The sequence below is a fragment of the Lissotriton vulgaris genome, chromosome 5, assembly GCF_964263255.1.
Source record: "Lissotriton vulgaris chromosome 5, aLisVul1.2, whole genome shotgun sequence".
Classification (NCBI taxonomy): domain Eukaryota; kingdom Metazoa; phylum Chordata; class Amphibia; order Caudata; family Salamandridae; genus Lissotriton; species Lissotriton vulgaris.
The window spans coordinates 433,265,244-433,282,153 of NC_141693.1; the positions used below are offsets into that span (position 1 = coordinate 433,265,244).

A 16,910-nucleotide genomic window follows, 5' to 3' on the forward strand; every position below is an offset into this window, starting at 1 on the left:
TTTTCTGAAGTTTCCTACAGTATAAGCTTCACTTTGTGCTTAGTTTGGAGGTTTAATCATAAACATATCTGTACTTTATTTGTTCTTTTACCTATCTAGAGCATGTCAGAGTCAGGATCAGTTCTACTTCTAATTTGTTACCTGTTTGATTTTTTTCTGCTCAGCTATTTCATATGTAAGTAGTTTACTCAACGGAGTGTTTTTTGCTGAATGCTTGTAGGTGGTTGCTTAGGTCCTGTTTCTGATTAAGTACCAGGCAGAATAATTTGCATTTTGCTGTTTATTTGCCTCTTTGCACTTTATATTTCTCGCAGTTTAGAGTCTGACATTTTACAAAGAGACAACAACAACTTGGGGATTGCCTTATGTACTCATGACAACCCAAGGCTGGTAAGGAGTATCAGAGACAGATAAGGGCAATGAGAGAGATGCCTTTTCCGCATCTTATTGGATAAACTTTGAAAACCAACCAATGATATACGGACTACATGAACGCTTTTTCCTAAGAGTGAATTTTCACGTATATTTGCCACATATTTACATGTGATTCTACGACTGTCACAGGACATATATGGGAGCGTGTTTTTCTGCTGATCTTCTTTTAAATAACTGTGCACTGTTGATTCCAGGCAGTAATGTTGCGTGAATGTATGCCTGTTTTTCCATGTTGCCACTCGACATATTTCTTTGAGAGGCACAAGAGCAAACGGAGCATTCGTAGTTGAAACTGCTCTAGTGGAGTGCACTTTAACTTTGTCTATTAGAGGTCTTCCAGCCTTGCAGTGACAAAGCTGGATAACCGCTGAAATCCATCGAGCTAAGCTTGGTTTGGAAACTGGAAGACCCTTACAGTGATTTCCATATTCTACTAGCAGTTGGTCAGTCTTCCTGAAGCGCTTAGTGTGATGCAGCTAGATTTTCAGGTATCTTTTAACGTCTATGTATGCAAGGATCTTTTAGCTGCTGTTTGTGGACATGGAAAGAATGTCCTCAGGAAAATAGGCTCATTTAGATGAAAATCCGTCTGGACTTTGTAAAGGAATCTACAGTTAAAGGACATTTGTGTGGTCTGAGAACCACACAATTGTCGTTTAACTTTAGAAAATGTTCTTTATTTGTGAAGGCTTGTATTTCGCCAACTCTCCTGGCTGATATAAGGGCCAACAAAAATGCAATTTTCCTTCTTAAAAACTTTTAATCTATTTTGTAGATAGGTTGAAATGGAGCCTTCATCAGTTGTGCAAGCACTATGTTGAGCTGACAAGATGAAGGTGGTTCCTTAATTGGACCAAAGACCCTGAAAAGGCCTTTAAAAAAACGTGTAATCACCCTATTAGACAACAAGGATGGTGAACCAGCCGATTATTTATATTCGAGATTGCTGCTTAATGCACCTTGATTGAAGCATTGATTCACCAAAAATAAGAGATATTGTAGAATTTGCTATGGCGGTGCTGAGATAGGGTGAATATTTGATTTCTGGCCCCATGAATAAAAACGCTTCCATTTCAGTTTATATGTCTTATTAGTGGTATCAGCTCTGGCTTTCGCAAGACTGTCTCTGCAACTTGAGGGATGTTAATGTTAGCAAACTCATTGTATTTAGCAGCCAGGCCTCTAGGTGTAAGGAAGTCGGGTCTGGATGAAAACCTGGTTGTGGTTCATTGTTAGTAACGTAGGGTAGGGGTTTCAGGTGGATTGGAGTCCTTTCCGATAGGAACAATACTTCTTTGTACCAATGCTGCCTGTGCCATCCTGGAGCTATCAGAATAATTCAAGATGGTTCCCACTTTGTTATGCTGAGAAGTCTGGGAATCAAGGGGATCGGGGAAAAGCAAAGATACCTGACCATCCCATCGAAAATACATTCCTCCACGACCCCTGTTGTGGGTGCCAACTTCTGTAAAATAGGCATTTTCAATTCTCTTGTGTGGCAAAAAGATCCAGTATCAGTTTGCTCCATAGTTGGAAGATCTTGTCCAAAGTTGTCTGATTGAGCTCCCTTTTGTGACAGCTGTTTTTGGTTCTGCTCATTCTGTCCAACAGGTTATTGTTTGTGCCTGCAACATGTTCTGCTCTTATTGCTATTTGGTTCTTCAGCACCCATATCCAAATTTCTTGCACTTGCTGTGATAAGGCGAGAGATCTTGTGCCCTCTTGTATGTTTACACATTGCATGCTGGTGGTGTCTTCTGTGCGGATCAACACTGACAAGCCCTTTTTCCTTTAGAGTCAAGATTGAGCCACTGCACTCCTTCCCTTTGTGAATTACTCTTGTTTTTCAGTCCATGTAATAAAATTCGTGCGAACAGAAACCGTGAAACACCTCATCACGGTTCAGTAAGAAACAAATCCAATTGGGTACATTACTCATGCACTCGACTGTCGCACTGCGGTAGAGGAAATCTTTCCTTTGTGAAACTCTTCATGATTCCGTAATTTTAATCAATTTATCCATATTAGTCCAACATTTTTACTAGTGCATCTTCCTTAATTACGCCACTACGGAGACAGCATCTTTGCATTTTGAATTCTTTATTCGTCATTTTCAAACACCAAACGTTGCCAATCCAGGCTTTAACGGAGGCATGTGAGGACAAACATGTTTCAAAAGTGGTTTTATGAAATCAACGTGCTCCCAATGCATTTCGAATTCTATAAATTCTTCGTCAGGGGTTTGACTGAAAATAAGATAAAGACACAATTATGCTTGCTGCTTGTCAATTTTTGGTTAACTCAAATTAATTGCTCTGACTCTACCCTCCATTAAACATAAAAAGTAACCAATGTTTACACTAACCTATGATTCTCCCTCCGTGCTCGAACCCTGCCATCTCACAATTTGTCATTCCCCTTGAATCGCAACTCCCTCCCATCTACACAGGTCCCACTGAGCCACAAGACACCCTTCACACAATTTACCTTCTCTACGCCACTGTCAGCAGCATAACCTCACTTCGCTTCCACATGACAAGTGCTCTTAATGATTTTCCCTCGCGCTCGTGCCGTTTTTAAAGAAAGAAATCTCCCACCTGTGAGCAATCCACCTCTACTCTGCTCCGCCCCTCCTTTTCGTGTACCCTGCCATTAAACTTCATCTCCCATGGTGCCCCACATCACAGTTAAAGAAAAACAATCTCTGCAACTTAAAATCCACCCTTTTTAAACCTCCAACAAAACGTAAACGCTAATGTCAAAAAAAATTAGACATCCGAGTGTCCTGTTTAAAAAGTGCATGTAAATAAACAATTCATAAAAACGAACACTCCAAGCAGCAAAGTTCAATTGTCTCCTCATGCCTATATCGATTTTGTAAATCATTGCTTTTAAGTCATTCCACTTAAGATGATGTATTATTTCTGTCTCCGTAATGGTAGTTCCTTTAAAATGTAAACTTGAATCCTTGGGGTGCAAGCTCTGAGGTGATAATATTGCAAAGCCTTTAGAGTCAAGATTGAGCCACTGCACTCCTCCCCTTTGTGAATTACTCTTGTTTTTCAGTCCATGTAATAAAGTGCGTGCGAACAGAAACCGTGAAACACCTCATCACGGTTCAGTTAGAAACAAATCCAATTGGGTACATTACTCATGCACTCGACTGTCGCACTGCGGTAGAGGAAATCTTTCCTTTGTGAAACTCTTCATGATTCCGTCATTTTAATCAATTTATCCATATTAGTCCAACATTTTTACTAGTGCATCTTCCTTAATTACGCCACTACGGAGACAGCATGTTTGCATTTTGAATTCTTTATTCGTCATTTTCAAACACCAAACGTTGCCAATCCAGGCTTTAAAGGAGGCATGTGAGGACAAACATGTTTCAAAAGTGGTTTTATGAAATTTAAGCTCTCCCAATGCATTTCGAATTCTATAAATTCTTCGTCAGGGGTTTGACTGAAAATAAGATAAAGACACAATTATGCTTGCTGCTTGTCAATTTTTGGTTAACTCAAATTAATTGCTCTGACTCTACCCTCCATTAAACATAAAAAGTAACCAATGTTTACACTATTACTATTACTATTTCGGACACCATTCACAACAGTGATCGTGATCAGCAGCCTGAAGAAGGTGAGATTCAGACGGATCAGAGAGGCCACCCTGAGTGGGATGATTATGTAGCGCCTACATCAGCATCTCTAACTCCTCTTACAGCGGATTCTAACCCAGCAGACATTGGTGGGTTTCATGACCTGTTTGAAAGGACTTCCAAGCTCTTTGACCTTCCACTACCAGCAAAAAAGACAGAGTGCTTCCTATATGATTTTAAGGAGGGAGCGCAACGCTCGACACAGTCTATTTCCATAATAGACTTCATCTAGCAAGAACTTTGAAACTTATGAAGACCCCAGCATCACTTCCGGCTGTGGTACCCAAGCTGGATAAGGAGTACAAGACCCTAGACAATTCTCCTACATGCCTCATTGGCCAACCCAGCCCTGATTCGACTCAGAGAAGAGAAAATAACCCCTTTTTGCAATGCTCAGTTCCTCCGGACAAGGAAGGCTTGATAATATTGGGAAGAGATTTTCCGCTATGGCAACTACATCCAACAGAGCCTCCAATGCCCTCGCCACCCTAGGGAGATGTGGTCTGACATTTCATCTCTGCTAGAATATCTCCTGAAGAACAAAAAAAAAAAGAAGAAAAAAAGAGGACTGAGACATACTTTCTGAAAGGGAAAAACCTTATCTGAGATCATTGATGAAGCCATGGACTTGTTATCAACAGCTTTCTGACAGATGGCTGAAGCAGCAGTTCTGCAGCACCAGGGATGACTAAAAGCAACTGCATTTCACCAGGATGTACAAGCAAAGATTCTCCACATGACGCTTGACAGAGGAAGCATGTTGATGAGGCTTTGCAATCTATTATGGCTGATACTTGACACCGCCAGGTCGCTTGACACCTTGCAACAAAGACATTTTCTGCCTTTTCTCTGCAGGGGAAGGGAACAACTTTTTACTCACCTCAATTTCAATAGCAGTTTCACCCATATTCCTAACAGAGCTCTCACTCTCAATATTCTGCCCATTTCTGCCGCCCTACAACATCATCCACCTATTCCAGGCAGCAGGTGCCGCACCTAGGAGGCAATGATGGGAAACAGGCCCCTGTCACCATGGTATCACAGAGGAAAGAATTTCTTGCCCACAAGCACTGATAAAGTGCCTATCTGCAAAAACTTTAATTTCTGTGAGGATGTAAAAACACAAATTGGTGATGCTATCATCCTGCATTCCACTGATTCTGAATTGCTGTCTGCGGATGAGGCCTCTGCAAGAACAACTCGACACCCAGTGGGCACAATCCTCGAGGGTCCTTCGAGAGCAAAATTTCGATCACCCCAAAAATGAAGCAGGCAATTAAACCTTCTGTCGTCTCTTGGCATGAGAATATGGAAGCTTCTGATGCCCTCAGGTAGAGAGTCCAACAGTTGTGGTGCATGTGGAGATGGTGCTGGAATCAGATAATCGTCCCATTCATTAGGAGTGGATTAGTTGCTGGGGATTTCCGCTTCCTCTCTGTCATCATCCGAGGAGGCTGGTTTTCTTCAGGAGGCACGGTTATATTTGAAGCTTCTTAAGTGTTCCTGCATGATTCTGAAATAACGCACAGCGAGTCAGACCTCAAAAGACCCAATTAATGAAGGCTGGTGTCACAACCAAGCAGGTTCGGGGCATTTACTAATGAGGGAACGTGACAAGCCCTTAAATAACAGATTTTAAAGATTATTGACATACCTAGTTATTGAAGTGTGACAGTCTAGATAGTGCATTGGGAAGATTAAGACAAACCAAGGAATATTAGCAAGCATTCATCTCCATCTAATATATTGGACAAGGTGTTTAAATTCTTTTCTGGCAACATTCACGTTTAATGAGAGTCATATTATTGGTCTTGAAAAAGATGATTTGAAACTTTCCATCAAAACGCGTTGACGCCCCATTACACAATCTGTGTAGTGGCTGTAACTACAGATAACGAATAAGGCACAGCGTATCGGGTTCCAGCTCCAATTGTCTCCAACACGGATGTGTTTTTGTTTATGACTTATTGTACTGCCTTTTGAATGTACTCTCTAGTATAGGTTGCATTGTCTATTTTGTTGTATGTAACTTTTGTGTTTTATTTTTGTCTTTTTTAATGAATTGTCTATAGGTAGAGTGTTGGTGTTGCCTTAGGTAATATTAGAAATATTCTATGTGCATTCATCTCTATACTGCAACTCTTCAGTATTTTGTTTAACTCATTTTATTTGCTTTTAATGAATTATTCATTCTGTGTTCTTTTTGTATTTGGTTTAATCATAACAATAAATATATATATTTCTATTTTCATATGTTCTGACCTTGGGTTTACTACAGAATTCCCCTTGTGTGTATGGTGAGTGAGGAGCAAGTGGTATGGACTATTTGAATGAATCCAAAGGAAGCTTTTCTTTCAATTAGTTAGAGATGCAGATACAGGACGCAGAGTTCTTGGAGTGAGGGTTTGAGGCGGATGTATAGACTGTGATTGTGGTACGGCATTTGTAGGTTCCGGAAATCGTTTCTAGTAGTCTTGCAACATGCCCTGGAGGTCTTGAACTAAAGCTAATGAAACTTGAACCATGCCATCCTGAACTGGCGGGTGACTATAAGGCTGGAGCTGTTCATATATCGTGCAGGCTTTCCTACATATTGATGTGGTCTTGAGGAATAATAACCATGGTAATATTCTCCGGCATCCTCTTCTTGGGGTGTGACATTCAGCTCTGAAGTTCTATGGGCCCGTCCAAATGGACCTTTATCTTTCAAATCTTCTTCATCAAGCAAGTGACTTAGCGAGGAAAGACCTAGATTGGAGATGAGTGTTTTCGTCGCAAAAATTCTGGTTGTGTTTTTTACCTGACCGACAGGGCTGTCAATGACTCCATTTTTAAGTTTTCCAACAGTGCAGATCGCTATTTCACCACTGAGAGCGTTGTTGATGATTTTTGTCTGTAGTTTCACCATAGGTGACAGTCTCTTTGTCAATTGTCCCTTCACTCAATCGTGTTTGTGCCGACGGTGTCCTCCGTTTACTTTGCCATCATCAACTATGTCTTCGTCATAGTTGTTGTCCACGTAGGTGTCCATGTTGCCGTCATAGGGGCTTTGTCTTTTTTCTCTCTGTGAGAGCGCTCTTCTGACGCCCTCTCTCTAAGACTCATGATGAGTCTTTTTCGAAGCCTTTCTTGGTACCTCTGATGACCTATGGTCAAGCAACCTTTCCCATGACCTCACTTCAGATTGGGAGTAATCCTCACTATCCTCCTCCTCACAGTCTCCTTAGTTTTGAATTTCTGTAGCCATATAAGTATCCTCCCCTCTCTATCCTTAAGAGTCTTCGAGGAAAAGGTGCAGCAGATTTGACAATCTGTTACCTTCAGGGAAGGGTGTAACCAGTAAATACACTCTTAAGTGGATGATCTGAATAAAGTCTCTTTTCTTCTGCAAGGTCTGAAAAAGTGCTGATTGACGATTCTGACATCTTGGGCAGTCAGATCTTGGCAGATGTAGGTTAAAGTTGTCCTATGATGATATAAAGGTGTAAAAGAGCAATACTGTAGATAAACTGAGCCAGGTTCAGGAAGACTCCCTTCACAAGACGTGTGGTGGAAAATCTGAGGGATTAAAACCTATGTGAGGAGTGTTCGAGAGGGTGCTGTCATCTGATTGGGTAAAATTTGGTTCCTTTTAAATGATGTGGATAGGGTAATGAAGTGACTGTTTTCTAGCCTTTATAGGCTATGTGTAGTATACTGTACTACAATCATACTGATGGACTCCCACTTCAACGACTGGTCAATGATTCAAGCATGTGATTCTATGAAAGATAGAATACTGGACACCTTCTCCACTGCAGTACAGAAGGCACTGAGGCCTAGTAATGCCCACTTACCTTCCGCACTACCAGCTCTGGTCTCCTGCTCCTCCTGGATCTTTTTAGGACTGCACCTGGTGCCCGCGGCATGGATTGCTGAGCCCCTCAGGTGTGACTTGTGGCGGGCTCTGTGTTTCCCCCCTGATTTGGCGCAAACCGGAGTCAAGGGTTCAGCCCCTGGGACTTCCCGCTAGGTCCCCACCCACTAGTGCTACGTAATGGGTGACCATTATCTGGGGCTCTCCTAGCCGCAGGGACCCTCTTTCCGTTCCCACTCAGTCACCCCAAGATGCTCCAAGGCCACTGCTTGAACCACTCCTCCGTTATTTGTGCCTGCTGCGGTATGCCCGCCCCACCCCACACACAAATTGAGCAACAGAGGAGGCATCCTTTCCTCTGCTGGGCTGGTTGGTCCCTCCAGACGGTCCCATTTCCTCTGAGGGTGGGTCGATGTAGCCAGAATTACTGGCAGGACTGCTTTAGTTCACTGACCACCCCTTCTTGACTGGCATCAATTGAGGTGGCCCTAGACCCGGCAAGGCACTGTCAGATGTACTGGGGAATCCCTCATTGGAGAGGGACATTGAGGTTCTACTTCTCCATCTGGGTTTCGCACCTGTCTGATGATGGGTGCCCGGGTGAAAGGCCTGGGGTTTGTTGCCCTCGGTCTGCGTCTTACATGCCAGTGCCCCTCTCTGCTTGACGAGACTGTTTAGCATTGATGAACTATCTTGAAACTTAGATCAAATCATTCATGGCCACTCTTAACTGCCCTCCTCCCTGGCAAGGGACCATCGGGTCCTGGCGTGCTACCCCACTTCTTGGGCTCCTACAAGTCCCGCTCGACTGGGATGTCATCCTGAAAACTGCCTGTCAAGCCAAAGGGCTCAAAGTAGGCAACCATAAGGTATTGAGTTTTCAGATTATACACTGGCAGTTTAACACCATTGGACATCAAGTAGTCCAAAGTCAACAGTCCTATTTCTTTTCAGAACTGTAGGAGGCTTGGGACTGGTTTCAGTGAGAGCACTTCTTCCCAAGTAGATGCCTCCCGAAGCTGGCCGGATCATCCCGCCAGAAGTCGCAGTCTTTGCCACCCCAAACCACCCAGAGGGGAGTGGGGTTTCCCCAATTCTCTGTTTCCCAGCATCCAGGTACAGGATACACAGTGTTTTTCTCTGCAGGCGGCTGCACCTGTCTGTTCCCTTCCTTAACTGACTTCCCCTATGTCCTCGAGCAGCTTCCCGGAAGATACTCCCTCCTTGTTTCGAAATGTTTTTGACCTGCTTCCTGTCATTGTTTAATACACACTGCAGACGATGCCTTCTGAGTGGGGTTGGGGCTTTACTCATCGATACTGTTTTGGACAGCTAGCTGCTTAATCCCCCTAGCTGGGATATTGCCTCCATTTCTTGGGTTATCATGGCAAATAAGCTGCCTACTTTCTCTTATTTGGGCTCTAAATGGTTTTCTTTAAAGGCCACCTGGGCGGGAAGGGGGCCTCCAATAAGCCAATTCTCTGTTCACCCACCATGACAATGCACAATTTATTTGCTACTCCATCTTGACATAGAATATTTAGGGAATACATATGCCTTCTAAACGTAACCGCATTAATTTTAACCTTAAAAGTCATGTATCTCTACATGGCGTCTCCAGCCAACCTTCCTGGCAGACCCCCAAGACAACATCTGTGTGTATTTTGAAGAGAATGGTGACACAGCGTCCTCTCCTTTAGTCGAATTGGACCCTCTTTAAAGTGGTGACCTGTAGTCTTTGTATTCATGCACCTATGCTAGCGCGTAAGGCCCTGGCTAAAGACCTACGCACATGCGAAGGTGAATGGGTTAACCGCCACCTCCCTCCAAACCTCAGACGAGTCTAAGGTCCTTTTCAAGGCTGTCATCCCTTCCTCCTTTTCAGAATACTACTCGGACTAATATAGCATTGACCCAACACTAAGATTCTGCCACAAACAGACCTTTTCACTATTCTGAGATTTCCTTAATCCTGGCAATACTCCAGGACGAAATGGAAGCTCCCATCACCGCCCAGCACATTAATTCGGCTGGACACAGCTCCTGGATAAACACCGGGCATGGATGGGCTCACAATGAACTTTTCTAAAACATACCCTCACCTTTTAGCTCCTACACTGACCAGAGTATTTGAGGTCGCAGACAAGGAGGGTAGTCACTCCTCCTCCGCTCGTTAGGAATTACTGTTCTCTATCGTTAAGGGGGGAAAGATCTGCAGGACCTCTCTTCTTACCATCCAATCTCCACTCTTAAATCAATCTAGAAAATCCTTAGTAAAATCCTGGCTGACCAAATTCTACCAGTGCTTGTCCATCTTATTCACCCAGACCAGAATGCATTTATTCCAGGCCGCTGTACCTCCCGAAACGTAAGGAGACTTTACTCAGTTATGGAAACGGCCTCTACTCTCTGGCCCTATCCACCCATGTAGTAATGGTCCTGGAAAAAGCCTTGGATATTCTCCGATGGGACCATCTGTTTTATGTATCGCAAGCTTAAAGTTTCAGTCCCCATATGCTGAAAATAATTTGGGTTTGATGTACTTCCCAAATGGCCAGAATCCGACAGGGCAGGCATATCTCTGTCCCGTTACTGGTTCACTGAGGTACACGCTAGGGCTGCCATCTATCCCCACTTCTCTTTGCCCTAGCTAGGAACCCTCTGGCAGTGCGTGCGAGGGAGGGTTGATTGACCTGTGAGATCCTACTACACAACACAACTCATGCTACATCTATGTGAATACCATTTTGTTGTACCTTTGCAATCTTCATGCCGACCTTGCACCTATTAGTCGACTTCTCTCCAACTTTGCTCTTCACGCAGGTTTACCTGTCAGATGAAGCAAATCTTGCCTCTTTCCCTTGGCCTCCCTTGTGGTCCCCGATTTAGGGGGAGTCCCCCTTCGTTGGGAAGCCACCTCCTCTCCCTACTTAGGCATCCAAATAAATCACTCTCCCTGAGATCTCCGGGACTGTAATCGTACTAAAATGATCTTAGCCCTTAGAATGCAAATAGGTTTTTGGAAAGCTTTGCCCTTATCAGTCACCGGCCCTCTCAAAAATGGTAATGCTCCTAAAACATTTGTACCATTTTGTCAACTTGCATATTTTTCTCAGTGAGAGGATCTTTTGAGACTTGGTCACTCTTCTTGGGGACCTTATCAGGTGCAACCGGTGATGCAGAGTTATACATGCAATATTTTGGTTCCTGGCTGACCAATTTCTTTATTATCTGGCACCACAACAACAATGGCTCTCCTGCTGGATGGCAGGAAGGTACCTTTCTGTCCTGTTGACTGAGGGTGATAACTGGAAAAGCCCCACCTTCTGTAATCTCTTGCTTCCGAATTCTCGCACCCTTCACAAGGTGCCTCGCCTTCTGCAGGTAACAGCACTGAGGACCTCCTCTAAAAGTCTCCTTGTTACCAAATCATTTTCCTATATGCTCCGCCATCCACCTCCAGGGGCTCCCCAGATTTCAGGGCCACCACATGGGACTCAACCGTTATCTCTGGGATGATGAAGTAGTACTACCTTGATGGACTTGCTTCTAGATGGCCAGCTTTTCCCCTCCCCTCTGTGGTTGGGCAATTGGTACTATAAGAAGGTCCGTTTCTCACATATGGCACTCAACGTCATTATCTTCGAGTCTACTGGGCAATCACTGATACAGAGCCTGAGACCCATAAACTGGCACACTCCTTGTATACATAAGGTACTGGGTGCCAAGCAGTCAGTTGCCTTACTAGGGCTTTTTTGAACCAAGTCTCACTCTCTTTGTACGCATGGGAAGAGAACTTTGGCAGGGTCCTGCAGAATAAAGAATGGCACAATCCACACAACGTATTGCACTAGGCCTGCTTTCAGTTAATCAAATACTTTTATCTTGCAAAGGGCCTATCTTTCTTCTTTCCAAAATTAATTGGCCCTTGGCTGGGGTTAAAGTGTTGTGTGTACAATGTGGAGTGAACAATGCTGATTTTCAACATATGTTATGGGGCTGCCACTCTCCGTCTTCCTTTCGGAGACGAGTACTCACCTAGTTGCCAGAGCTCATGGCCCTTTCCCAATCGCTGTCCTGGGAATCCTGCATGCTGGGCATCTTTAAGCACCCAAAAAGTACAAAGACTGTGGTGCACTATTTACATCTAGCGCTCCTGTTGGTGAAGTATGCTACCTCTACCAAATGGTAATACCTTCAGCCTCCATCTGTTCTGCAGTTGAGATGTGATCTACTTCACTGGGCTGAGGAGATCACACTAGCCCTGTGGAAGCTTCCTTTGTTGCCCTTATATGCATATCCAGGGAATGCCCTAAACATGCCCCATCCCCTAGTACTACCCAGGAGATGAAGTGGTCTCTATCCACTGGATGAAATAGTGTCCCCTACCTCTCCACTTTTCCGTGCCTAACCCCTGGAGATGCCCCCAACCCCAGCATTTTCCCACATGCTCAGACTAAGTTGTGGTGCCCACACAGCAACCACCGCCCAGCTTTCAGGGACTTAATCCTGTACTACCCTCACTAACAGCTAATCACTCTTCTTACTTCAGCAATACTACTCAAGCCTACTACTGGTCTACTTTTTTTTGTGTCTTTTATCACGCCTCTGTTGCTTTTCTTAGACCCCCATAAGTTAAGCAGATACCTTTCGACCTGCCCTTGTACGTGTCTGCACCATCGCTCTTGCTACAACAAACCTGGCACCACATCAAAGCTTGCCATCCGGAAAACGACCTTTACAGCGCGGTCAAAACACAGCAATACATTTTCATCGCTGTGTTTACATCGCAAGTCGTTACAACGACTTGCGCTGGATGGCGCTCTAGATTAAGGAAAAGTGTGATTTACTATTCCAACACTTTCCCTACTGTTACGTAGGCTGGAGTTGGAATAGTAAATCATACTATTCCTAAGTCCAGCGCAAGTCGTTGTAACGACTTGCTTTATTAAAAACAGCAATGTAATGTACCGCGATCTAAATGATCGCATTGTATCATCATACATCCCTCCCATCCTGCCCCCATCTGATGTATTTTTTTGTTTTTGGTTTCCAATCTTGTATATTGATGGGGGCCGGACATTTGGTCTTACAAAGGTTGAAATCATTTAATTTTGACAGTTCATAGTGAACTTTTATCAGGCTGTTGCACTATGTAAAAATAAAAAAACGATTTAAAAAAAATGAGCCAGGGAATAGACAAGTGAGACAGGATTTGTGATTACAAAAACACAGTAAACCATTTAGGACAACCAGTGCAAAGGAATACAGAGAAAATGTCGGAGTCCCTATGAGGGGGGCAGAGACGGGGAGAGGAGAAATGTATAATTCAGTGGCAGAACCTAATTAGCCGACCAAAATCCTGGGGAAGAGTAGGACTCCAAGTAATTGAAGATTCATGCACAGAAGGAAGGGAGAAGGTATGTGAGACATCTGTGGTTGCTGCCACTCACCCGAACTGCTTGAACTTGTTGAGCGTGTAAAGTAGGTAATCTGCCAGGATCTCCTCTCCCACCAAGTGGTCCAGAATTGTTCCTAAAATGTGAAAATAGAAAGCAGAACCACATTTAAAAAGAATGTCTGCAAAGTCCTTTCAAGCAACAAACCATGGCAATTTCAGGAGCCATTCTAGTTAACTGATTATTTGTGATCAAAGAATAACATTTGCAGTAGCTATGTATGGCCACAAGCCTGCACACTCATCAATTTTTCCAGTGCGAGGAAGCTGGTTCAGAACCAGCTGCATCCCACCTGAAATACAAATATAATGTATAAAAATGACAAATTCAGTTTAACTACAGGCTAATCAACATTAGAAAAACAAAGTAATGGTTCTGGGTTAAAGGTATTGAGGACATAAGATGATCAACATCCACTATGGTGAAGTCCCTTAACAAGATCAAGGGGACAGGTTGGAAAAAAGCACTGTAATGTGAGTAGAATTCTGTTGGATCAAATGCTAATAGTTTTTGGCATGATCCACGCGATCAGTGTCATGAATCCGGTCACGTGACATTTCTCAGAAGTCGGGCTGCACAACTTGCACTTCAGAAAAGGACACAAAGAAAAACTAAAACAAGATTTCTTATATAAGGAGCTCATTTACTTGCTGATTTCTACTGTGTTAAATGAACTTAAAAAATAAATCCAATGTCATAAACGTTCCTAAAAAATCCTTTTGTGAGCTCAGTTTCTGATACAATGCACTTGTACAGTTCAGTGAAAGTCCACCGTGCAACCAGCTGCAGCTGTGCAGCCACACTTCAAAAGTACACCATATTACTTAGATGCCACTGGTGGTGCTGTCCATAATAGGGTCCTGCACTGACTGTCCTTGTCAATTTTCCACCCTCCTCTCTTCGGACTGGGTAGCTCCTGCTGATGCATGTCACATGTGAACCAGATCGCTGCTTAGTAAACAGCATTCTTTGTATGTTCAAGAAGAGCAGGCTGTGTTAGTGGGATGGCTTCCATTTGCTGACAAAACATTTCCCTGCGGGCTTCCTTCACTGACTCCAGTTGACTTGTTCTCTGGTACAAGATTACAGTGAAGTGTTCAAGAAATCGGACACTGTCACTCTGAATGTCCACTTCTATGAATGGATTTCAGGCAATGTGGGCAAAAACTGCTGTAACTTCCAGATAAGATTTTCAGGTCATCCATCAAGATTTCTCACCTTTTCCGAGAAACTCAAGGTCAGTGTCACAGCCAGCAAAACTGTGAAACATCGGCAATGCTGTGGAATTCTCCTTTCCAAGGGCTGAGCAATTACAATAACGTGGTTGAAGAAAAAGTCCCTCCCTATACCAAATACTACCTAGATATGGGTCTTGGAAAACGATTCTTGTAGCTGGTGAAACATTCCTGCCAGAATCACTACTACATCAGTGTCCACAGTGCAGACAAAAAAGCCACATCGCCTTGTTGCAGAGCATGTTGTGATGCCTATTCGTGGTAAGAGGCTGGCATGGATAAGTTATTGACTCTGACCTGAATGCTGTCTCCATTTGTTGTCACTACTTCCTTGCGCGGGGGGAATTCACTGCTCTCGATCTTTTCAGTCAGGAATGTGACAAACGGTTTGTTGTCTGCATCGCACAAGTAGTTGTGCACAGCCCTGGAATCTTTTTTGACATGCAACCTTTCTTCGCTTTCCCTTTCCTCTTTTCTCTCTGGCAGAGTATTGGATGCTGCCTTTGATATACCCGTTCCTGACGATGCCCACCCATCTCAAGCTATGAAGCTGCTGCACTATGTAAGGTTTGAAAATATCAATGGCATAGTCTTCAAGAGTCCTGCCACCGGCAGTTAAGAAGGAGGTGCACAACAGCAGCACCATCTAACACTTTCACATCTAAGGAAGTTGGCACATCTGTCTCAGCTGTTTCTTCTAAAGACACCAGCTCAGGAGATATATGCCGAATATTTGACTCTGTTAATAGCTCTTCTTTATCCAGTTCTTCCAAGCTCACCAACAACGCAATTGCATCTTCGATGTCATTAAATTCAAGTAGATTTTGGGCTTCTTTCTATGATGTCTTCACCAAACATGTCATTAGGTCAAATTTAATCCCAAAACAAAGCTTGCATTTATCAGACAGGAACGGTGGAAATGGGTGGTTTTCATAACTGAAGTAAGTATTCATATCACACTCCCGGTGTTGTGCGACGATGTACAGTCTCGAGAAGAGGTTGACATCTGTCTTCAGACTTGCAATCTTGTATGCTTGTTTGCTGTGGATTTTCGGAGCAGGAGGCTTGAACAATCTGAGTGATTTCTACTTAATTCTGTCTCGAAAAGACCTTTCACAGTCAACGAGGAAGACTTGCAGTAGTCTTTGCACTTTTGTTTGTCAACCTCTTCGATTGTATGCATTGTATCACTACAGACTGCTTGAGGACACCATGAGAATCCAAAGTCAGCAGTTCTTCAGTTACATTTAAAAATGGATTGCCCATTTCTCTGATAATCTCTGTAAATCTGCACCCGTTGCTTGAAGCTCTTCTCTGTTGCGAGGCCTTCTTCATGGTGACAATGCTTTGCATTTTCCAGGCTACAATAGTTTTTAGGTCTCGGACCGGAAATGCTGGCTTGCCAGCTTCCGGGAGGAGATCTTATGTTTCTTAGTAGGGTCGTTTAACCCTCCTCTCTCCTTCATTGGCTGGCTTCCTAAACAGAGGCCAGCCATTGGAGGAGAGAGCCATCACTCCGATTTATCCCCGTCTCTTTCGGATTCGGGGGCGTACATTTTGCTGTTCTTTAGCTCGTGACGTCGTCCGTCACTCAGGACAGCAAAACACGCCCCCGAATCCGAAAATGGCCGTGTGTTTCTCCGAGGCATTTCTGCCTCGCCTGCCTCGGAGAAACGTGGTCATTTGGAGTGCTCCTCTCTCACCGAAGCACGAAGCACGTACGCGGTACTGGCTGAAGGCTGCAGGTGAGCCACGCAGCTATGCGACCCTGGCATCCGAGGAGGCAGCACGTGATGCGAAGATAGCGCCAGAGTCGTGGATGCGCAGAGCGGGCACACCGAACTATGTATCCCCCGGAGATGTCGCGAAAACCTTGTAACTCGGATCTCTCGCGCCCACTCAGTGAATCAGTCACTAGTAATGCCTCCTATTTAGAGCATGCTTTCATTCTCTAAAATAATCTGCACACAGCAGACTCTCTCTCACCAGTGTCCAAATCCAAGGCGAGGTTTCCATACTAATTTGGGAAAAAAAACATCACCTCCGCCTCCGAAGACCATCCCCCAAAACAGCTTTACTGACCAAGACGCCACCCAACAACTACTGCGAGGGATAGTATAGCTATGTTCACAAAAATAAATACAGCTTAATCCATCTGAGTTAGGTGTACACTACACACTGTAGGCTGCTTGATACCCACGTGATCAAGGGCATACCTTGCCAGAAACGTGTAGCTGCTTTCTGTGTACCGAAAAATAAATCGATAT

The 16,910-nt window shown here is 43.9% G+C and overlaps 1 protein-coding gene across 4 annotated transcripts in view; it reads right to left on the bottom strand.

Annotated features, from left to right (window-relative positions):
- MTG1 (mitochondrial ribosome associated GTPase 1) overlaps nt 1–16,910 on the bottom strand; it is a 195,853-nt gene that overhangs the window by 12,230 nt on the left and 166,713 nt on the right. For all 4 annotated transcript variants that reach the window (XM_086921847.1, XM_086921848.1, XM_086921849.1 and 1 more), the window contains exon 10: nt 13,403–13,484. In XM_086921847.1, the coding sequence (XP_086777973.1) occupies nt 13,403–13,484 (82 nt within the window). The remainder of the gene's footprint in view (nt 1–13,402; nt 13,485–16,910) is intronic.